The sequence below is a fragment of the Python bivittatus genome, unplaced genomic scaffold (assembly GCF_059951505.1).
Source record: "Python bivittatus isolate LINGU-HERP-01145 unplaced genomic scaffold, Pbiv_v1 ctg000700_np1212, whole genome shotgun sequence".
NCBI classification, from domain to species: Eukaryota; Metazoa; Chordata; class Lepidosauria; order Squamata; family Pythonidae; genus Python; species Python bivittatus.
Genome location: NW_028277098.1, coordinates 29,492,522 through 29,517,210, shown reverse-complemented (window position 1 = coordinate 29,517,210; position 24,689 = coordinate 29,492,522). Strand labels below are relative to the sequence as shown.

Sequence of the window (24,689 nt, the reverse complement as noted above, 5' to 3'; positions counted from 1 at the left end):
CTGAGAGTAAGGAAACAAAACATTTGAGACACTCTAATATTAATTCTAGTAATTCTCTAGTTGAAAGATAGGATGGGATAAAAATAGTAAACAAGTTAAATTATGCAGTCAAATTTTGAACAACAGAAAAGATGATGATGCTATTTGATATTGACTAACCCATATTTTGGTAGAGTCTTCTCAAGGCTGGGCTTTCCTACTAAAAACCTTATCGATAAGTTATGGTGGTTTTCATATTTTTCTATAGTAATATGTAGATTTCCTTTAGAGTGGGAGTGTTCCCAAATTGTAAAGTGGCCAACAGGGGATTTTTTTCCCACATTAATCAAGATCTCCGGTTCATAAGAATATAACTTTAGTGTACAGTCAGGTCTAGAAATAATGGGACATCGACACAATTCTAACATCTTTGGCTCTATACACCACCACAATGGATTTGGAATGAAACAAACACAATGTGCGTTAACTGCAGACTGTCAGCTTTAATTTGAGGGTATGTACATCCAACTCAGGTGAACGGTGTAGGAATTACAACGGTTTGCATATGTGCCTCCCACTTGGTAAGGGACCAAAAGTAATGGGACAGAATAATAATCATACATCAAACTTTCCCTTTTTAATACTTGGTTGCAAATCCATTGCAGTCAATCACAGCCTGAAGTCTGGAACGCATAGACATCACCAGACGCTGGGTTTCATCCCTGGTGATACTCTGCCAGGCCTCTACTGCAACTGTCTTCAGTTCCTGCTTGTTCTTGGGGCATTTTCCCTTCAGTTTTGTCTTCAGCAAGTGAAATGCATGCTCAATGGGATTCAGGTCAGGTGATTGACTTGGCCATTGCATAACATTCCACTTCTGTCCCTTCAAAAACTCTTTGGTTGCTTTTGCAGTATGCTTTGGGTCATTGTCCATCTGTACTGTGAAGCGCCGTCCAATGAGTTCTGCAGCATTTGGCTGAATGTGAGCAGATAATATTGCCCGAAACACTGCAGAATTCATCCTGCTGCTTTTGTCAGCAGTCACATCATCAATAAATACAAGAGAACCAGTTCCACTGGCAGCCATACATGCCCACGCCATGACACTACCACCACCATGCTTCACTGATGAGGTGGTATGCTTAGGATCATGAGCAGTTCCTTTCCTTCTCCATACTCTTCTCTTCCCATCACTCTGGTACAAGTTGATCTTGGTCTCATCTGTCCATAGGATGTTGTTCCAGAACTGTGAAGGCTTTTTTAGATGTCGTTTGGCAAACTCTAATCTGGCCTTCCTGTTTTTGAGGTTCACCAATGGTTTACATCTTGTGGTGAACCCTCTGTATTCACTCTGGTGAAGTCTTCTTTTGATTGTTGACTTTGACACACATACACCTACCTCCTGGAGAGTGTTCTTGATCTGGCCAACTGTTGTGAATGGTGTTTTCTTCACCAGGGAACGAATTGTTCAGTCATCCACCACAGTTGTTTTCCGTTGTCTCCCGGGTCTTTTGGTGTTGCTGAGCTCACCGGTGCGTTCCTTCTTTTTGAGAATGTTCCAAACAGTTGTTTTGGCCACGCCTAATGTTCTTGCTATCTCTCTGATGGGTTTGTTTTGTTTCTTCAGCCTAATGATGGCTTGCTTCACTGATAGTGACAGCTCTTTGGATCTCATCTTGAGAGTTGACAGCAACCAATTCCACATGCAAATAGCACACTTGAAATGAACTCTGGGCCTTTTATCTGCACATTGTAATTGGGGTACTGAGGGGATATCACACGCCTGGCCATGGAACAGCTGAGAAGCCAATTGTCCCATTACTTTTGGTCCCTTAACAAGTGGGAGGCACATATGCAAACTGTTGTAATTCCTACACCGTTCACCTGAGTTGAATGTACATACCCTCAAATTAAAGCTGACAGTCTGCAGTTAACGCACATTGTGTTTGTTTCATTCCAAATCCATTGTGGTGGTGTATAGAGCCAAAGATGTTAGAATTGTGTCGATGTCCCAATATTTCTGGACCTGACTGTATATCTCCCAACAAAAAGCAGGTATCAAGATGCTGGTGCATATCTTTCTCTGCTGTCTTGACTTATGTAAATAAAAACAAGACCAGCCACAGAGAAGAGGCCTAGAAATTCTTTACCCATTGCTGGAGACACTTTCATTTCTTCCAATTTAGGAAACTTAACCCTAAAGAACTGGTCTCAAAGCAAGAGGAGAACTACTCATACCTTATTCTGATTGACTAAGTAAAGAAACAATAAATGAAAAGATGTAGATACATTTATTCCATATTGCATGTGATGAAAAGTCACCTTTTGAAGGACTGAAACCCTTGACTCTTTTTTTCCAACCAGTCCTATTACAAAGGATGAAATCTAAAATGGAAAAGTTCCTAGAATTTTTTTTTTTTTGCAAAGCAGACTAAAGAAAGCTGACATCAGATCTGTTGTTCTTTGAAAATACATGGTGTAAGACAAGGAACACTGCAAAGATACATGTATGAATAAGCTATCATGTTACAGGTTTCCTTGAATAGCCTCTAGCTTTGAGGCTAAAGCATGTTAGATCGTGATTTTATAAACTTGCAGAGGTATTCATCTGGTGATAGGTTATTGTCTATCTGCAGGGCGCAGATTGTGGAAGGCTATTTGAACAAATTGTTTCTAAATGATAAAGTGATTTGGTGGATAGTCAGTCTGGCAATCAGTTTCACATTTGATAAAGAAATTCTGGCTGCAACCCAGAATTTCTGTACCAAATTTATAAGTCTTTGCCTATAATAGGGTTAAGACCATTTACGGTTTTTCCCAGGTAATGGACAATTGGTTGTCTGGAAACTTTATGCAAGTAAATAAATAAATGGAGAGAAATGAATCTTATTTACATTAATGAAACATCAGAAGCCTTGTTAAAAACAAATGAATGGTCTGCAGTAAATATTGTAAAACTCATTTTTCTCATCTGGCTCCTATCATCTGGGGTTGGATCTTCTGAAATCTTCTGTTTATTTGTATGTATGCTTTATGAAAATTAATATGGAATCAGTTCTCAGTAATTTTTAGCCAGGATAAGTAAATTGAATCTCAATATTCAGCAGCCATATATTCTGAGTGCAGCTAGGTGGTAGCGTGAGTATGTCTTATGATTATATAAATGCATAGCTGTTTACCTTCTCACATGTGTTCCCAGGTTTGGTTATGAAAATAAAATTCAAGAAAAGCAGACTTGTATCACTTAGGTGCTAGTCAATCAACAGCACATGATAATACAATGAACAAAGTATAACATCTATGTAAAATTGCAGTTCTTCTGCTTCGTTTCCCAAAGTTGGCCTAATTAAACTTATGTAGGCAATACAGAATTTGTTAAATAGGCAGGAGAAATTTAAATCTCCAGCTAATCAATTCAGGGAAAGTAAAAGGGTCTTAGTATATTGTTTTCTTCATCTTCTCAGTATCAACAAAAATAAACTCAATAATAATCATTTGAAAGTACCTACTCAAGCTTCCCATATACCATATCTGTTTACTAGATGAGTCCTGGTTACTTTATGCAGGAATCCTGCAACGTTACTGGATTGGATCCAGACTTAATCATATTAGAACAGACTGTAATTGACATAACTACTTTAATTCTTCTACAGATACAATTAATGTGTTTGTGCTGAATGCTTTGCATTTAGGTGTTGGTTTTCAAAGGGAAAAAAAAAGGAAATTCATTATAATGTTATTGTATAATTCCCTTGAAACTCTGTTTGAAAATATCTACATCTTTATACGGAGAAAAGCATGGAGTACATAATGTCTGCTGGTTTGATTTCAGTTTTGTGTAATATGATATTCTAGGAAAGGAACTAGATCTTCAGTGTAATCCACGGCCAATCTTCCATCCAAAAGAGCAACGGGGTTTGCAGTCTACTGGCATATTACGCAGTTTTTTTGAACAGTCCTTCCTACGCAGGGTAGATGCGCAAGCACCAAAGGGTGTCTCCTGAGGTGTAAAAATCTGTAAAGGAAAGATGCATATATATGAATGATTGGTCTCCAGCCTAAACGCCCATGATTATCGTAAGAGAACCATGTTTCTTCCTGCATGGTCAGACAAAAGATTTAACTGGTCTATACAGTTAATTTCACCTCCTCGATGACTCCAGCAATTCAGAAAGGGTTAGATTATAAATCAAAATGTCAGTGCTGTACTTGATTGAATAATAATAGTTTTTAATATTTAGTCAGGCCAGGTAGCTGGTGGAATAAGCCCAACGCAATAGATGGAACCAGGAGTCTCTGGGATAATCTTCCATTGGCTACAAGATTGGTCAGGTTTATTCCCATAAATTCAGACCTTAAGGAGGAGTTCCCCCACTTTCCCACTAGTCTCCATGATTGGCTTCTTCCAATGTCAGGAATCCTTGGCATCAGAAAGGTCTAAATGTGGGGATGACATTTTGTTTGTTTTGTTTTAGAGGCTAAGTGACCCAAAATATGTAAATTTCTATTAAATGATCCCAGTCTTCCCAGTGTACAATCCACAATAATAAAGAAAAAGTAATTGTCACCTCCTTGTCATTGCTTAATCCCAGTTTTTCTAAATTTGTCACTGAATAGTGGATGTTAGACAAGATCACTTCTACCTCTTCAATCTGAAAATACAAAAATACCATTATGACAATCTAACAATAACAGATAAACTCAGTAAAGTAGACTGATTGCCTGGCATTTATTGTGTTGGACAATGTCTTGAATTATCTGAAGTATTTTATTTTATTAGTTAGATTTATATCCTGCCATTCCTTCAGGAACTCAAGAAAGATTGCAGGGGGTTCTCCATTTTATTCCCCATACCTCTGGGAAGAAAGCTGAGCTGAGACTAGCTCATAGACATCCAATGAGTTTTCATAGCTGAGGGGGGAATTGAACATGCGTTTCCACTGCCCTAGTCCAGCATCTAGTGCACTGTTTGTCAACCTTGGCAAATGTAAGATGTGTGGACTTCAACTCCCAGAATTCCCCAGCCAAGCTTGCTGGCCAGGGAATTCTGGGAGTTGAAGTCCACACATCTTAAAGTTGCCTAGGTTGAGAAAACTGATCTACTGACTACTGCACCACACTGGCCCATCTGATATCCTTCTCCAGGTAAACTTTATTCAGAATTTAGGCTGTCAGTTACCAGCAGTAGGGTCTTTTCAGGGACCATAATTCCATTTGTAAAATAGGCAAATACATCTGACTTTAACCTTGCCAACTTTTCAGTAGGTAGAATCTGTTTTCATACTGAAATAGCATTATTTGAGATATGTACAATAAAATGTTCTGTGTTTGCATGGCAATACCATCCATATTTGTGATTCCCTAGTTGTTATGGAGTGGGATTATAGCAGAGTGATTTAATTTATGGCATTTAACCAAAAGAAAAGTGATCTTGAATTTAAGACAATCTCACCAAAAGAGAAGATTAAATAGAAAAACCTCAGCTACTATTACTTTATTCTCAGTCAGTCTAAGATGAAGCTCCTTCCACTATAAAGTAGATGGGGGAAAATGGTCTTTCTTTCAGGTACAGGTAGTATTTGTTCCATACTTTTTTTTATTTAGTTGACTTTTTCGTTATTGTTGCTTTTGTTTTGGTTGCTATGATCAAGGCCAAACATACCATAAAGTATATTTGACCTTGAAATAGCAAGGGTGAGAAATATCTTTGCCTTTGTCCATGGGGGAACCATTAAAAAAAAATGAATGGGCTCCATACCTCAATCGTCTGATTCATCTTAAGATACAGTATTGTCAGTATATCTTTGGAAATAAGCCTCCATTTTCTAAAAACGCTAATAACATAAATCACACTGAAAGCCTCAAGTGAGATAAAGCTACTGGCCTGTGGAATTCTTTCCAGAATGAATGTCTGAATGCAGTTGACTGTCTTCTGGTAAGATGGTGAGTAATGGCCTGTTTCTGGTGGCCCCGCAAAAGCATCAAGGACACTTTCATGGGCAGTTCTCCTTTAAAGTTGAAAATAATGGATAACATTTAGAATCAAACTGCAATGGATAAAATCTACACTTTATTTATATATATAAATATATATATATAAAACATACACATGGGCATTAGTGGTTTTTCACTAGATGCTCTGTCCTTCTGCTCAGCTTTGTGTGTTGGACATGTAAGCTTGACTGATATAATTTTCATCCCGAGGAAATCAAGAGATGGCAATGTAGATGTGCCTAAGAGTCCCAGACACTCTACATAATCACACCCAGCCACAAGTGGGACTCTGTGACTGCCTGGGAAGCTTGTTATACTGCACCATTGTTGAAGCCAAACAGCCAGAGAGCTAAACAAACCCTTGATGGAAAATTAGTTGAAGCACCCCAAATAAACTGGAGTATAAAAATATAACAGTCATTGGGAGTTAGGTGGCATACAAATTGTTGATGGTGATGATGATCCTATATACTGTACATTACATTACATCTGAAATTTCAGTCAGATTTCAGTAATGTGCAATGCTCCTCTTAGAGACTTTTCATGTACACACACTTTTTATGTACACATAATAGCGGAAGGTTGGAAGACTTCGCCTTATGGTCATGTTATCATTTACCTTTTTAAAAAAGTAGGTATATTTACAGTGAGTACAACCCTCATGTACTAAAAAACCCAACAACTTTAGAATAGTGCCTTACCTTAGAACTGTGGATAATCCTAAACCTTATCTAATCTATACAGATTTTAGTAGAAATCACAGAGAGTGCAACAGTCTGAAAAAAAAGTACTCTGAAAGAAATGGGAATAAAAACAACAGATTCCCAAATTACTATGAGGTTGGGAGAAAGGGAATGATCAATACAATGTCTGGGAGCAGAGAGGGGAGTGAAATTTGCAAGCTTTATCTTTTAGTGCTCAGGAACTGTGAAGTCCAAGCTTCAAGTGTGCAGACTGAATGAAAGTGTGTACCAGCAAAGACCAAAAAAATGCACATTTATACTCAGTTCAAAACTGGTAAGGTCAGGGAATCATTTTCATAATGCCTGTGCCTTTGCAACTATTGAGGATAAGCCCACTGCAGACCACATGTGTTAATTCATTAAAATAATGAAATAAATGAAATCATCTTTGATTAGTCCAGAGTCAAGCCACAAGGAAAAGTAAAACTCTTGAAAAGTAAGTCAAGTCTATATGTGGGTCAAAATGAACTCTCAAATATGGAATTTGGTCAAAACCTCACTTAGCAAGAGATCTTCTTATCTATTGCTGATTTTAGTCCTATTGTATGTAAGCCCTTTCCTCCACTGTGAGGAAATTTCATGCCCCATTAGTTATAGGGGAATCTACATAGAAGTTTTTACTGTACCATATGCAGTCGTAATCAAGGCCATCTAAGCATTCACCGTAGCACCACTTGATGAGTGTTTCTACCGACAGCACTCTATCTATCCTTTCTGGAAGTGTGGTGTATTTTTCTTTAAGGAAACCCTGAAATCCAGATTGGGTTGTTTTCATAAGTTTTAGGTCCTTAATGCCAGAAAAAACAATTGGAGCACCTAGAAGGGGAACAAGATAAATTAATTTAATATGGGCCAGAGTGAGATGATAGTCCCACAGTCACATATACAGCTTTTTCCTCAAGATGCAGTAATATCTGCAAATCAATTCACAGCACAGTACAACACAGTGAAATTTATTTCCATCTAAGCATGCATAGAACTGCACCTCTATATCGCTGCCTGAAAAATTGAACATTATTGAGAACTCATGTTTTTAAAATGTAGTATATTCTTGATTATGAATTCTAATAAAGTATGTTTGGGGGCCAAATAAGTTTATAAGGAAATCTGCTTCTTTTTATTTGTAGGTTTTTTTAGTTTTGTATTAGTTTTCATATTAAACTTTAATTTAAAAAGTGTATTTTGATTAATTTGTGTAGGAACTGAGGCCTTACAAATAGCTTCGCTTTGATCCAACAGATCAGATTTTGCCATTTTTCAAGAAGAGCCCTGCTAGATCAAAACAAATGTCATTAATGCATCATCAGGGCTTCTGGAGAAGAAATGGCTGATTGAACATGGCTCCATTCTTTGTGGAGCCAACACCCACAGCAATTAGAGAAGTTGGCCTCAGTCCAGATCTTCAGAATCGTCTCTAGATAAAAGAGATTGACAGGATCACCCACAGGTACCCCTTACAAAGATTCCCTGTGAAAAGATTGCAATTTAGCAATCTCTAGGGGGTGGAGTGCTCTGGGAGTCAAGGGAAACATTGAGCCCAAGCCATGGTGCACAGCCTTCAAACTGAGGTTAGATTTGCTTTACTTCCTCTTTTAATTAACATCATAAACTACCTTTTTGTGATTTATTTGCCAGTTAAAACCCTCCTGAAAGACAAGTTGCTGTACACCAGGAGAATTCCCTACTATCCTGGGAGAAAGAAGACCAAAGTTAGTTTAAAGATCAAAGAGAAATATTTTAACATTTGGAAACAGCGAAAGGGAATTAAGAATGTTGATTGGGGACAATTAAGAGGCTAGATGGATTTGAAACAGCTTTTTAAAGGAATGTTTTAAATGTTTAAGAAAATACAGTTAGTGAATTTGGATTTAATAGCAAGAAAATCTTCCCTGGGAAAGTTTGGCTTCTGAAAATAAACAAGACAAGACAGAGCTTTCAAGGTCAGAAGGAACAGAGACTAACAATATACTGTATCTCTTTTAACATAATGGAGGAGTATCCTTCTTCCAAAGAATAATTTTTAGGTGTTTGGAATCAGTGTGTCCAGGAACTATTTGTAAAATTGGGGCTAACAGGTTGTAGAAGAATAAAAGATTTTACTGGACAAAATAGCAGTGGAAGACGATGTGAATAAGGATTCTAAAATGGACTTTAAAGAAATGCCAGATTATAAGAGAGACATGGAAGAAATGGAAAAAGATGCTGTGGGTCTGAAGATGGACTCAACGTTGCTTGATTATGAGAATGATATGGAGAAAGAAGCTGTAATGGACCAGAAGAGTGATTTTGGACATAGAGAAGGGAAATACCAAATCTCTGAAACCTTTTCTGAAAAGAGATAGGAAGAGAATGATAAGAGATTGTTATCTGGAGTTTTATTTGGAGAAGAGACTGAAGATTGAGCTTTTCAAAAAGAAAGGAATTCAAAGTGGACTTCTCAGATCAAGGTTAAATTGTCCATGTTTTGATTTTGGAGTGTTAATATTGAATTTTCTTTTCCTGACCAGGACTGTAAGACGATGATTTATACCTGTAAAAGTGATTTATTTGGTTTAGTTTAAAACACATATGTAATTATTACTGGTCCTTTGTATTGCTTCAGGGGAAAGATCTTTTAGGTTTTACTTCTCAGAAAAAACTTAGAAGCTAAAATGCAAAACTGACCTATTTGTTTAAGCTTAAAATATATAGTTTATTATTACTGGCACGCTTAATCCTTTTGCTGATTAGATTGATTGTTGAATATTTTTTATAATTTGGTTAATGTTTAGGGATGAGAAAGGGGATAAAGAGGTTTTTTTGTTTTTTGTTTTAGTAATAATAGAGAAGGTGTTAAGTTACTGTTAATACATATATTGTAATTGTTTGGTGGGAGGGGGAAGTCATCTTTTACATTTCTTTCTCTTTTCTCTTTCTTTCTTTTTCTTTTTATCTGTAGGTTTTTATAGTTTTGTATTAGTTTTCATATACATAAACTTTAATTTAAAAAATGCAACATCATATATCTTAAAGGGTCCAGCTTCTTTATAGGAAACTCACAAAGTCATAAAGATGTAGAGGAGTATTAAGATTATTCAACATACTCTGATTTGATCCGGATATTTAGTTCAGATCTGATCTCAAATATTAGCAGAGCAGAGTAATTGTCACCAAAAGGGGCTCCAGCCTGTTGTGGATTCTGTTGCCCACATGTAGTTTACTTATATGTTTATCTATTCATTTATACCCTGACCTATTGATCTTTGAGAACCAAGTTATTTCATAGTTTAAGATAATATTTTAAAAGATTACAAACATTACATTTTTAAAATCATGTATTAAAATTATCATACTAGATAAATCCCATATTATGTATTCCCAAAAGGTTTGTAGACCTTACAACAAGATACAGGGTTATAACACTTTGTTTGATTGATTGACTGATTTCTCATCTCAAGGCAGCATACATTGCAGTATCTCTTCCAACTGTTTCCCAGAGCAGCAACCCAATGGGGGAGGTTGGGCAGCCCAAAGTCACCCAGGGAAGCTATCATTGCTGAGAATGGAAGAACAGAATTCATATAGGTGAGAAAAGGATACAAGTCTGTGTTTGCTTTGTTACTTGCTTTTGCATTTCAGACCTGGTCTTCAAGAATAACATGAATGAATTTATCTTGTTTTCAAGCCTGTGTACAGCTACCATTGCAAATACGAGGTTAATGTTCCTACTAAAGGAATCGAAAGGATTTCCTTACTGTCCTGAGTCTGTTCCACTTCACAAAATCGAATTCCTTCAGAGCTGTAGAGAAAAGCATGGGCATGGGGAGTACAGTCCTAGAAAATAAGGATGACATATTGAAGTTGCAAATAAAGCCATTTGATCTTACACTTTGAATTGATAAAAATAAACAAAATAGCTGACTCGCTGCTCTCCTTGCCAAGCTACTGTCCTACTGAACCTTTCTCTGCCCTTGTTATATTTGATATTTCTTCCCTTTCATTGTCCCTTCATTCATTGCTTCCCAACTTTTGTGCAGGGAACTGTGTATCCTGTCTAGAAAGTGACCCAAATGTATTCATTGTACCTTTTCTAGGCGCTGCCATGGAACCTCTTGGATAAAGGCATTGCAGTACACCACGTGGCAAAACGTTTTAATGAAGTGTTTGCAGATATCAAGCCCAAACTCCTCTATTGTTCTGATCTAAAAAGAAAAGGCGTTAGATTTGATCAGGTTCCATCTTCAAATCAGTGATGAGAAATAATATTGTATCTTAAGTATCGTTCAGAACTAAAGATTTATCAACTGGATATGGCAGCCCAACTCTGCTCATGAGAAATTATGCCCTTTATGGAACCAGTTATACACAAGGAGATCCAGGATTGTCATAATAAACAGCATGGCACACACTCAATTTACAACAAGGATCAAAAGCTCTGCTCAGACTTGAGCAAGATATTTGCATGAGATCCACAAAATATGAACTATAATAGCTGACCACCCACTGCCTATTATAAACTGTTGTTGAAATTCCTAACACTTTTTAAAAGTACATTTATACAGGCTTTTTTAAAAAGGCCAATGAACCCTTGAGTTCACAGAACTAAAACTCCATGGTTACTTTAAATCTTGAGTTATCCCTTCAATTGACTTCATTCCTTTTTGTTTATCTGGATTTCATACAGATCTTGTATTATAAAAAAAGACAACCGCTCTTAGTTTGTCACCTGTATCCTGCTGCCCTCTGAATTTTAAATTATTCAAAACCTGAACATTTTGTACTGTTTTTTTTTAAATTTATTTTTATTGCTTTTAAAATAATATCAGGAAAAAAGGAATAAAATACAAAAATAATTATAATGCAGATACATACATTCTCAGAAAAAAGAAACATATAAAAAGTGCTTTCGAAAAGGTGAGAAAAAGACAACAGAAAAAAACCCAAAATATATTGTTATAACAGTTACAATTACATATACACTTATCTAACGTAAATATTATTCAAGTACATATATATTTATTTGTAAATATAACAATACACTTTGTATTGTTAATTGAAAATATACTCTTCCATCTGAATATTGGTAACAAGCTATTTTAAAATTAAAATATTTTAATTTTATGTAATATGTAATATTTACATAATATAATCATGTAATAGGGACTGCAGATCAGACAAACAGGTATGTTCTTTTGTCTTGCTTTTTAGAAAATCTAAACAAGTTAACATACAACGCTTCCAAACCTAATTTCAAATCTTTCTCCTCTCCCTGTCTTGCCTTGCTTTTTTTTTTTTTTTTTTTTACATAGCACCAAATCCTTTTGTTTGTTGCTTTGTCTGAAGACTGATTCTATAAATGCATATTTTGTTGTACGCCACCCAGAGTCACTTTGTGTGAGGTGGGCGGCTATATAAATGTGATACATAAATAAATAAATGACCAACAAAGAGGAAATGCAATCCACTTCGAGCTATAAGATAAGATGAATGATTTTACAACATACCCCATTGCATTTGGCCAAGGCTTCAATTGTATTCTTTATGGTGTCTGTGGGGATGACTCTGGAGTTGTCAGCATTCAAGTATTCATCCACGGTGTTGAGTCTTATGTGTACAGAGATTGACAGTTCTTTAATGCAGTGTATCTTCCCTTCTCGTCTAACGTACAGGATTCTCACGGCATTCTTTCCATATTCAGAATTCACATATTGTACATCCTTAGGCTGCAAGAAAGAAAACGCACACATACAAACCCACCTTTTTAATCAACACAGCTTAGCCTTAAAAGAGACGAGACATAAGCTGGTTCAAACTAATTTGTACCCATATATGTTTAGAATTGTCTTATTTTACCAAGACTGTTCAAATTTTGGATGCACAAGGTGTAAGATGGATCTGAGCATACCACACCCTTTTTTTATATATAATATTTTTATTAAAATTTATTTTATACACACACACACACACACACTAATACAAAACTAAAAGACCTACAAACAAAAAGAAAGAAAGGAAAGAAAGAGAAAGAAAAAAGAAAAAAGAGAAAGAAATATAAAAGATGACTTCCCTCTCCCTCCAAACAAGTACTGTATATGCATTAACAGTAACTTAACACCTTCTCTAAATAATACTACTAAGTCGCGCCCTTGAGTGTATTCTGTCCCTCTGCCAGAACTGACTCACATTTTCAGTCTTATTTATTTCTTTGTTTATTTGAATTTCTAGGCTGCCCAACTCTGGGCAGCTTCACAAAATTAAAACAACAACAGTATCGTACATAGAACAAATATGCATTAAATAACAACAAGAAAACAATGCCATCTATCCATATCCGCCACCAACTCACGTGACCTATCCATCCATTTAACCCAAGGCCTGAGGAAAAACCCAGGTTTTTAAGGAATGCCTGAAGGCAGGCAAGAAGGGGCCATGTAGATGTCTTTTCTCTACCCCTTCAGCTAGGCAGGTTCAGGATGCAGGAAAATGGTTTAGTTTGTACCCATCTTCCTTACAAAGGTTCAATGTGTGCATTCAGTACTTAAGTTCTACCAGTGCTCGGGCAAGGAAGCTGCCCTGGGCTCCTTGGCCATCTCCCCTGTCTCTCATCCTTCCAGTCAGTCCTATTCACAAACTGTAGTGGAAGAGATGGTGGGAAGCCTGTTCGAAACACACAGGTGCCACACCCCGTGTTAAACCCTCTTCCAAGACACATGCAGAGGCTGTGGATGGAGAACAGACTCTTCCTCTCGTGCAGCTAGAATTACATAAGCCATTGAAAGGAGAGGGCCAGGGTAATTTGCTGCTGGTGACAAAGGATAAGATGGAGCTTATATACAGCACTTAACCAGATTAGACAGCTGAAGCAAAGCACATGTCATTAGACAGCATCTTCTGTTGCAGCTGAGGCCAGCTATTAATTTAGAGGGATAATGGTAAGCCACCTGGCCACATAGATTTGTCCTCAATTTGCTATTGCTCTTTGCCTCTTAATATCTCCTGCCTAGAGAGCTCCTCCATTGTTGTGATGGTAGTGAAACTCCTGAACAAATCTATATTGTTTCTTTGGAAAACAGTAGTTCAGGCTATTAAATGATGTTTACAGATGTTTGTTGGAAGTTCAATATCTGGTCTATTGCCAGTATTGTTTCTTGAATATATTAATTACTTTTTTCTTGCAGCATCTGACTTTTACACAGTTCATATTGCTATATTATGCAAAAATAGATGCCTTCTAATATGCTCAGTTGACTGTATGCGACCACCATAAAAATAACATTGGTCCTTTTAATGTAGCGTCAACTGCTGAGGAGTGACATAAAACATCAATCTCTACCCCAGAGTGGAGAAGTCCTGTCTTTCTTTCCACCATGATTCTGCAAAAGTTAGTTCTTTCCAAAAGAAATTACATCAAAGGGGGATTTCTACAAAGTATGCTTTTAACATTCATAATTCGTTTTATCAAATGAAAATTTCTTCAGTTTTGTACTTTCGTACAAATCACAAAGTTCCTTTGAAGTTTTGAACTTGCTATATTTACTCAGGCGAGATCCTTTATTAACTTATTTGGTGTCTTGGTGAATTGGAAGGATGAAGATATTAAATATAAACGCATCTGAGTCTCCAAGATAGGATTAACCGAAAAATAAGTAAATCACATTAAATTTGCTTGCGAGGTAGAGCAGACAGGAAACACAGCCAGATAAGCTAATTCTACTTTATTGTAAGGTTACATTAACAGAATCTTGCAAGTACCTCCCTCCCCCCTCACTTTTACAGTCCAAGAAACTAGGGAGGGTCTCTTCTGAGCCACTTGCCCCATCCACATTCCTGTTGTGGGCTCAGCTGCCTTTTATCTGACCATTCCCTTGGCTGCATCTCTTCGCCCTGTCTCCCAAAGTCATTCCCACATACCATTACAATGAGAAATACCTGTATCAGTTACCTGCAAATGCTTTACTCTCGTATGAAATTGATTTTCTAATTTCTAGATGATAAACCATCTAGAAATATTAAAATGTTTATCATTTAAATGCTTATCATTTAAAAAGGGCTGAGTTCTAGAGAGAACTTCTTCTAAGATAGCTTTCTCCATCCAAGCACCTATCAGATGTGTTGGGCTATAATCTACAATCTTCTAGCCAGCATGCTATTCTGGGGGGGTGGGGAAGGGGGGCTGGATGTTGCAGTCTCAATTTAGGGAAAGACATGCCTACAATAGGGGGAAAAAAACATTTTCAAGCAACTTGGTTTGTTTCACTATTATATCTGTTCATACTTTCATTGCACTAATTCTGAAAATTCATAGTTTATATAAAGTTGTAAGACGGGAGGAGAGGGGTACCAGAACCAGAAGCATGCCTACAGGAGCAAATCAAGAATAAACTCACAAGTAATGGTTTCAAAGGGAAGTTTCTGCTGATTGCCTGCTATAAATGGAACCTTCCTGAAAGCTACTGAATGCAGGGGTGAGGGGGTGTCCTCTCACCTTCCCCATAATATATTCTATAAGTCTGTAAAAGTAATTAGAACAGGCTGCAATTTTCCAGTAAGATACCAATGCAGCAACCTTTGAGTAAGATCCCGTGAATGTTTTGTGCCCAGCCATTCTCTGGAGATCTGTTGTGTATCACTGAATTTAATAATGCATAGGAGTGTAAGGCTGTGGCTTATGCCCACCCTGCATCTTGCCAAATGAATGCAAATAAAATGTCACACAGGCCTCAGATGACCTCTTTCCAAAGGAGGTTAAATCTGGAACTTCTCACTGCCTAGAGAAGTTGAGGAGAGTAAAACAATGTACTCTGATATTTCATTTTAAAAGCTAAACAGCTGTGCCGTTACTAATCTTAACTGTAGTAATATCAAGATGGTCATATTTCTCTCTCTCATCTTATCCTAAAAGTGCTTTGTTAAGGCTAGAAGCAGAATCAGGTAAGAACTTGACATTGTGTTTGTGTTGGCTTCTTTCGCTCAGAATCCTACCGATAACCCAGTGCCTTCTACCCTACAACTCCATCCTGAATCTGAGAGTGAGTGCAGAAGATTCAAACCTCATTTGAAGAGAGTTTCCTTCCCCCTCGTTCCTCTTCTGTATCATTTATTTCAATCAAGAGTTCTTGAAAAGCAAAAACCTTGCACTTTATGTTGTCGTATTCTGATTGCTTCTGATAAATGTATTGGGCAACTCTGGAACCCATTAGTAAGCTTATGGATGAGAGAAACTAAATGTCTGCCTTATCATTTGTTTGCATCTTTCCTTCCCATTCCATAGGTACAGCACCATTATTATTCAGCATTTCTGTTAGCTCATATTATTGCCCAATTTTAATATAATTGTACCTTGACTACCAAAGTGCCCATAGCTAGTGGTTGATTAATTTATATGATCAGCACATTTATTAGGGTAGTTTTTCAACTTGTAAAAAAGGTGACATAAAGAATCTGTTTTAAAGTTTTATACCTCTCCTGAGTTTCCCAGAAAGTTCTGGTTGTACACATAAAAGACTCTGGAATAAAATCATCTCTTGCTGTACTGGTTTGTGTATGAAAATGACATATTGCCTCATCTATAATACTGTGCAAAAGTTTTAGGCAGGTGTGAAAAAATGCTGTAAAGTAAGAATGCTTTCAAAAATATATACTGTAATTGTTTATGTTTATCAATTTACAAAATGCAAAGTGAGCAAACAGAAGAAAAACCCAAAACAAATCAATATTTGGTGTGACTACCCTTTGCCTTCAAAACAGCATCAATTCTTCTAGGTACACTTGCACACAGTTTTTGAAGGAATGTGGCAGATAGGTGGTTCCAAACATCTTGGAGAACTAACCACAGATCTCCTGTGGATGTAGGCTGCCTCAAATCCTTCTGTCTCTTCATGTAATCCCAGACAGACTCGATGACATTAAGATCAGGGCTCTGTGGGGGCCAAATCATCACTTCCAGGACTCCTTGTTCTTCTTTGCGCTGAAGATAGTTTTGAATGACATTGGCTGTACATTTGGGGTCATTGTCCTGCTGCAGAATAAATCTAGAGCCAATCGCATGCCTCCCTAATGGTATGGCATGATGGATAAGGATCTGCCTGTATTTCTCAGCATTGAGGACACCATTGATCCTGACCAAATCTCCAACTCCATTTGCAGAAATGCAGCCCCAAACCCGCAAGGAACCTCCACCATACTTCACTGTTGCCTGCAGACACTCATTATTGTACCACCCTCCAGCCCTTCGGTGAACAAACTGCCTCCTGCTACAGCCAAATATTTCTTTTTTTTTTTTTATAATGTTTTTTTTATTTTCACAACAAACACAAAACAAACATGAACAAACAAAAACATAAAAAGGCATAAAAAAGCATCTTCCATTTTATACCGTGTGTCAACCAGTTAAACTCGTTGGTGCCCCTTTCATAATCTTAAATTCTCATATCATCTATTCAAAAGTATACTTGTATACTTATCAATTAACAATTATTAATCATTCATAGCTAATCTATAAAATCATATATTACAAAAAATTTTAACTTTCAATAGGATTAGTAATACATCTCCATCTATCTATTCTATATTTTCTCATCTAATCATTAATAAAAACAAATCCCGTGTCATATAAAATTGCTTATCTTCTTACTCTAATTTCAAATCTCAATTTAACTCATCTCTGCACATTCCATAATTTTGAATAACTTCCTCCTGCATAAGTACTTTTTAATTTTTCCAATTCTTAAGAGTTACAATTCTAACCAATATCAGTTACAGTATCAATTACAATTCTAACCAAGTTACAGTTCTAACCAGATTTCACTACATGTTATACAATTTTTAACTATATATCTCAGATTTATACTTTATTCCAGCGCTTGCATAATTTTGAGTTCACCCTTTTCATTCAATATCCCAAAATATCTGGCTGTTCATTCCTTTTTTCTATATTATTGGATAAGAGAAAGCAATAATAAGTGTCCTTTTGAACATTCTGCTTTTGGAAGCTTCTGTCAGTTCCATCATTGTTGTATTCCCCTGATTTTCTCTTTAAACATCTGCAATAGTTTCTTTCAATATTGTTTTACTTCTTCTTTTTGTACATTCTCTTAGTACGATTTTCCATTATAATCTTGTATAATCTTTTTCTCACCCTCAGTGCCAAGAACAAATCTGTCTCTCTTCATTTATCAGTTGATTAACCCTTTTAATTCTCAGTTTATAGGCCTCACAATAATTCCGTTTAATGTTTCTAATTTCTTGTACTATTTCTTCCTTTTCCAATGATCCCGTTTTATGTTTAATTAAGTCCATTTTAGCTTTAATATCTTTTTTTCTTTTTCTTTTTCTTTTTTTTTTTTTTGAGAATTTCTGCAGCTCTTCTTCCAATTTTTTATAGTCATCCTCAATAGTTTAAAGATCTTTTTCTGCATTGTGTTTCTCGTATAGTCTATTATCTTGATAAACCTTCATTGAATCAAAGGATCCTTTATCTTTGTTCTTGCCAAAAATAAGAGAAAAAAAGAAGCAAAAGGAGAGAAAAAAAAAAGAAGGAAAAATAAAAAGAAAAGGAAAAGAAGGAAAAGGCTAAGCCTCTTTAAAAAAAAAAATCCATCTGGGGGGGGAATAGAGAGCAAAGCAGAGCTTCTAGCAGAAAAAAGAGCTACTGCCACTAATCAAGGCTCTTGTGACTGGCTCAAACTTTCCATCTTAATGTTTTCAAAGTCGCTTTCAACTCCACTTTCTTGTTTATAGTTACGGATGGCACCTGTATAAACATGCACATCCCACTATCTTTTTAGAAAGCACAGGGTCTTTGAGCGTGCGTCACAATGAAAAAAAAAAAGCACTAAGTCGCGCCTCTAAATGGCAGTGCAACTTTCTTTCATTTACTTTCTCTTAACTCCACTTTCCCCATTTCAAAGTCAAAAAGATATAAATTTCTTATAACAATAAAGAAATCTTAGTAAAAAAAAAGGCTTAAAATAAAGAGTTATTGAGTATTAAAAAGAGAAAGCCAATCCAGTTAAAAATATATTTTTTTAAAAGAAAAACATCTTGTCAATTCCACTAAAAAGGGAAAGTTGAAAATAAAAATTTTCTCCCCCTTCTTTTTTTTAATAGGGTTCAATCTCGCCGCTTAATCCACTTTTCTTCACTTTTAAAAATCTCTTTAAGTTACTTAAGGTGTTCTCTAAGAATAGTTGAATAGTAAAAGTCCATCTCACCCAGTTGACACCCTTCTCTTCCATCTTCCTTTGGAGCTGTCCCGGCTTTCGCAGCCATTTTTGGCTGCCTCTCCTCCGCCGGCTTCAAGAGCTTCTCCCCGGATCGATCTGGGACTTGCGGCGTCCCTGAGATCCGCGGGACGCGCCCTTTGCGTTCGCCATCTCTACGGGACGGCTTAGGTCCATCGGGACCGTCCGGGAGAGGAGATATCGGCTGCCATCCTGGGAGCCCAGGATCGCCCGCCGTATCGCCGCGACGCCAGCTCCGCCCTCCCTGCTACAGCCAAATATTTCAAACTTTGACTCATCAGTCCAGAGCACCTGCTGCCATTTTTTTGCACCCCAGTTCCCATGTTTTTGTGCATAGTTGAGTTGCTTAGCCTTGTTTCCACATTGGAGGTATGGCTTTTTGGCCGCAATTCTTCCATGAAGATCACTTCTGGCCAGACTTCTCCGGACAGTAGATGGGTGAACCTGGGTCCCACTGGTTTCCACCAGTTCTGTGCTGATGGCACTGCTGGACATCTTCCAATGTTGAAAGGAAGTGAACATGATGTGTCTTCCATCTGCTACATTAAGTTTCCTTGACCGACCACTGCATCTACGGTCCTCAACATTGCCTGTTTCTTTGTGCTTCTTCAAAAGAGCTTGAACAGCACATCTTGAAACCCCCATCTGCTTTGAAATTTTTGCCTGGGAGAGACCTTGTTGCTGTGCTCAGTCTTGCCATGGTGTATGACCTGAAACTGTCTTCCACAACCTCACCTTAGCAGCAGAGTTTGGCTGTTCCTCACTCAGTTTTAAGCCTCCTACACAGCTGTTTCTGTTTCAGTTAATGACTGTGTTTCAACCTACATATGAAATTAATGATCATTAGCACCTGCTTGGTATAATTGGTTAATCATACACCTGACTCTAATCCTACAAGATCCCTGACTTTGGGCAAGTGTACAAAGTGTGCAAGTGTAAAAATTGATGCTGGTTTGAAGCGAAAGGTAGTCACACCAAATATTGATTTGATTTAGATTTTTCTTTTGACTGCTAGTTGGTCAGTCAGAAGACATGATGAAAACTCCTTAATCTCACAACACATGGACAGACTTAACCATAGTTTTAACTGGGAAACTGTCAGCATTTTAAACCAAGCTAAATCCAAAAATGCAAGGGAATTCTTGAGCTTGGTATTCAGACCAGGCAGCAATCAACAGACACATAGAGATAAACAGCATCTACACACTATTCAAAAGAGACAATATAAAAGAAAACAAAAGACCAGAACATCTCCTCACCAGCAATCATCACCCAGATAAGCAGAAATTACCACCAGGCACACAATCAAGCAGTAAACAATACCCTAATCAAGGAACTCCCAGAGGTACAAAATAAAACCCCCACCAGCACTGGCAAGGCAGGCCACAGTATATAAACAGAGAGCAAACCCCATCCCATTTTAGCACTGAAGATGTTACCTAGCTGGGTAATGAAATGTTTGCAAGAAAAGAACCAAGCTCAGAGAACCCCAAGGACTCCACAGGTCAACCCTGAGCTACACATATTTGCCTCTGTTGGTTTCCCTATTGTGTGGAAGATGTTTTCTATGAAATGGAAAACCACAGAGAAAGAAAGCATAACCTATTATACAAACTTCTTTAGAATTCTATAGTTGCATAGGTGGCTGGCTGGAGAATTCTGGGAGTTGAAGTCCACACATCTTAAAGTTACCAAGGTTGAGAAAACTGAAATAGAGGATACATAAATAAACTAAAACAGCAAAAATTAGTGGTAGAATAAGAACAAGGTAGACCAGATAGGAAACACAGCCAGATGAGCTAGTTCTATTTTATTGTAAGGTTACATTAATAGAATCTTGCATGTCTGAAGGTACATCTGTCTCCCCTGTCCCTTTTACAGCCGAAGAAACTAGGGAGGGTCCCTTCTGAGGCATTTTCCCTGCCCACATTTAAGCTAAGTTGCCTTTTATCTGACCATTCGCTTAACTGCATCTCTTCTCCTTGTCACCCAAGTTCATTCCCACATACCATTACATTTTGAGACATGGCATAAAACTGACAACAGTCATATCAGAAGGCATAGTTACCTTTTGTTAATTGCATTAAGAATAAATATGAACATAAATGTATGTTAGTCATTTGTTTAATGACCTGCATATGAAACCAATTGTGTTTATATTTACAACTAACAGAATTTTTTGCATTGTAATACTAAACAAGGTTTCATTCATTGTGATGAAGGCCCCTTCATCACAAATGCAGAGAAATGTGATCACAGAGGGGTTTGACAGCCCAAATTGCTGTTACTGTACTGCTAATAAAAGGCTGAAACCAGCACTAACCCTTTACTCAGCTGAGAGCAATGCTACTGATTTTATAATAGCCACAGAAATGGGAGAGGAGACTCCTTACTAGCTTTAACTAGGAACAAGTGCAAGGTCACAATTGGTTCACTCTTTAATTATGTTGATGCTATCCCAAAATGCCCAACTTAGCATCAAAGGGTGGGTCTACTAAAGGCCAGAGAAATTCACCAAGTTATTAATTGACCAGGTTATTTCTCTGCTTTCCTTTCACCAGATATGATGATGATGATGATGATTTCCAGGAACAACAGTCTGGAAGCTCCCAGAGCTAATTTTTCAAGGAGGAAACAGTCATCTAGTCTAGTATATGCTATTACTAGAACACCAGGTGCAAAACCTGCCAACACAACACCTCTGTAATTATTAAAATGCACATTCAACCAACAAATTAAAATTTATAAATGCAAATGCCCATTGCAGCATATGATCCAACTGTATCACAATGGAGACTTAAAAAAACATGGGATGTAAAATTAATCTCGAATACAATTTGACTTTAATTTCTCTTATGATAGGTCCACAGCCTTTGTCATCTGTGGCCCTTCAGCACTGTCTTTTAAGGGGTTCTATAAGATCTTATTTAAATGCATGCTTGAGGATACAAAAATGTACACATCATTTTGTGGTGCAAAAATACTGGATGAATAAGAGACACTAAGCTGGTTCACTCATGTAAGTAGACCACTCTGTAGCACCAATTAGCAACGTACAGTATGTGGATGAACAAGACAGCATCACAGATCCAGACCAATGCTAGTTACTTGTTTGTGGGCAAAGCTTTTGTTTCCTTTTGTTTTCTTTCTGGGATTTCTCAATCTGTTGGGAAATTGTTGATTCATATTCTATATGTTTTTTAGATTATGATATCTAAGAATGTCAAGAGTATGCATTTTCTGTTGACAGTAGATGCTGATTCAATGAAAAGTGCTCCATTATAACCAGGTGGGTCAAACTAATTTCACTGGGCTGTTATAAACCTAAAAAGGGAAGAAATAAAGTATGTCATATGGAGCATCTTGAAGAAAAGTCAACATATCATGCAGACTTCCCAGATCTGGGCATCTTCTAAATACGTAAACTTCAACCTTCATAATTTCCCATGTAGTATATCCATTGCTGAAACTTCTGAGTGTTAATATTTACACACCCAGAAGGTGTCAAGGTTGGAGAAGGCTGACATAAAGAAATAAATTAACCTGGGATTTCTTTGTGCCTCTGCCCTTGTCTCTAAATCATATTGGTTTTCTACTATGGCATCTTACTGGATGTTTCAGTTTGTTTCCTGTAGTTTCACTGGGTCTTGTTGATAGCTGACTACAGGTAGTCCTTGACTTATGACCATTCATTTAACAACCATTTGAAGTAATGACTTACAACCATTCCTCACATTTACAATTATTGCAGCATCCCTGTGGTCATGTGATCAAAATTTGGGCGCTTGGCAACTGGCATGCATTTATAATGGTTACAGTGTCCCAGGGTCATGTGATGACCATTTGCAACCTTCCCAGGGGGTTTCCAACAAGCAAAGTCAATGAGGGAGGCCAGATTTCCTTAATGACCACATGGTTAGCTTAATGATCACAGCAAAAAAAGGTCATAAAATCAGGCACGACTCACTTAAAGACCACATCACTTAGCAACAGAAGTTCCAGTCCCAGTTGTGGTCATGAGTCAAGGACTACCTGTATAAAATGAAAGTGCACTGCATGAGAGGAAACTAGCAAACTCCAGGTAAGGTTAGTAATACTGAATGCTTCCTCTTGGGATTTGTCAGTCCTCTGTGGAATATATTTCTGTTATTTGGCCCTATCCTGTCTGTGCAGGCAACTGAAATGAAGATGGCAAGTCCCTGAGAGCAAGTATGGGCAGAAGAACCTGATGCATTTTAGTAGAAATATGATGAAGCTCAAACATTGGACTCTTTAGAGAAAATAATGAGCAAATTATTTTTAAGTGGCTTTTGAACTAGACTAACCAATCTAGGAAATGAAATGTAGGTTACTGAAATCTAATTAGGTTTCTCTGCAATTTAGGCATGTCATCACATTATGACTAATTGCAAAGCCGTCATTGATTCACAGAGAGCTTATTTCTTTTGATCAAAAGAGAAAATAATGATGCATTACAATTCCAAGCCTCAGGAAAAGAGAAACATTAAGAATCGCACGTATGTTCAACTGCATTTCACAGATGCGGGGTTCTATCCTCTTGCCCTTTCTTCCTGATACACAAATGTGGGACAGGAAAAGAAAATCGGAGGTAGCTATTAATTAACCTTACCATTTCTGTCTAGTTCTCCAACAATCATCATCTTTCAACTGATCTACCTCCTTTCTTTGATAGTTCTCCCACAGTAACAAAAACTCTGAAAGTGAATCACCTGCTTCATTTTTAAGGATGACTTTACTAATAGCAAAGGCAGGGCGGCTGGCAATGAAGGGTAATAAGTTGCTTATTCTATTATATTTTCTTCACTAGGTATTTATATCACCACCAGAATGGCCTGGCAACCCTAACTGTACTCTCCTGGTTTTCTTGCATCCCAGGCATGAATTATGTAGCCTTATTCTGTAACATTTTTGTACTGCAAAACACAAGAAAGAGGAAAAAGGACTTGGAAAATGTACCATCATGAGAACAGTTCATTCAGCAAGGGCAGGTTCCATTAAATTTTGCCACTGTGGGCAGTTTCTATGTCCATGGAGGCAAACCGTTGCATTGGTTCCCATATTTAATGGAAATACTTCTGAAATTTCTTCAGATTTCTTCTATGTTCTGCAGGTAAGTATATGCTTCATACTATGAGTTCCAACAGGATCAACAGAGGGGCCATGCATTTGGTTTTACAGAGGATAGTCCAACACAGCAAGCCATGATGATGATGTGAAAATCACAACATGCAGGAGATGACATATCACACATATGCTGCTCCTTACATAATTGCATCCCAAAAGTACATAGGTCATGGCATTTGCATTATGATATAGTTACGCATAGGTTGTCATGTGCTTCTCCATGGACACCCAGGACCTCACATTTGAAGGAGTCCTGCCTTTGAAGAAGTGTCAGGTTGGACGTTAAGGAACAGAGGCCTTGAAACTGATCATCAAGAGCTACCTCCTAAGCAGTGGGCTAAGCAGACACAGATCACCTAGTATGGTTTTCTCCATTGTGGAGAGAAATAAGGAATTTTTACTTAAATAACTAATGATCTGTGGTATTCAGGTCTGAACTGGAAAAGGAATGTATCAGTAGAAGAGAATATCTGCAGCTCAGGGTTGAACAGTAGAGTCCTTGGGGTTCTCTGAGCTTAGTTGTTTTCTTGCAGACATTTCATTACCCGACCAGGTAACATCTTCAGTGTTAGTGCTAGTAGAAAAGGAATGTGCTCAGTGCATCTAT

The 24,689-nt window shown here is 37.3% G+C and overlaps 1 protein-coding gene across 1 annotated transcript; it reads right to left on the bottom strand.

Annotated features, from left to right (window-relative positions):
* Positions 1-3,850: 3,850 nt before the first annotated feature.
* Positions 3,851-19,176, bottom strand: LOC103058911 (uricase-like). The gene is made up of 8 exons (XM_088153382.1): positions 18,111-19,176; positions 12,200-12,412; positions 10,781-10,897; positions 10,451-10,529; positions 7,343-7,532; positions 5,864-5,987; positions 4,548-4,631; positions 3,851-3,994 (listed from the first exon to the last, which is right to left on the bottom strand). The coding sequence occupies exons 1-8, from the start codon at positions 18,150-18,152 to the stop codon at positions 3,851-3,853; spliced, it is 993 nt and encodes a 330-aa protein (XP_088009508.1). The 5' UTR covers positions 18,153-19,176.
* Positions 19,177-24,689: the final 5,513 nt, after the last annotated feature.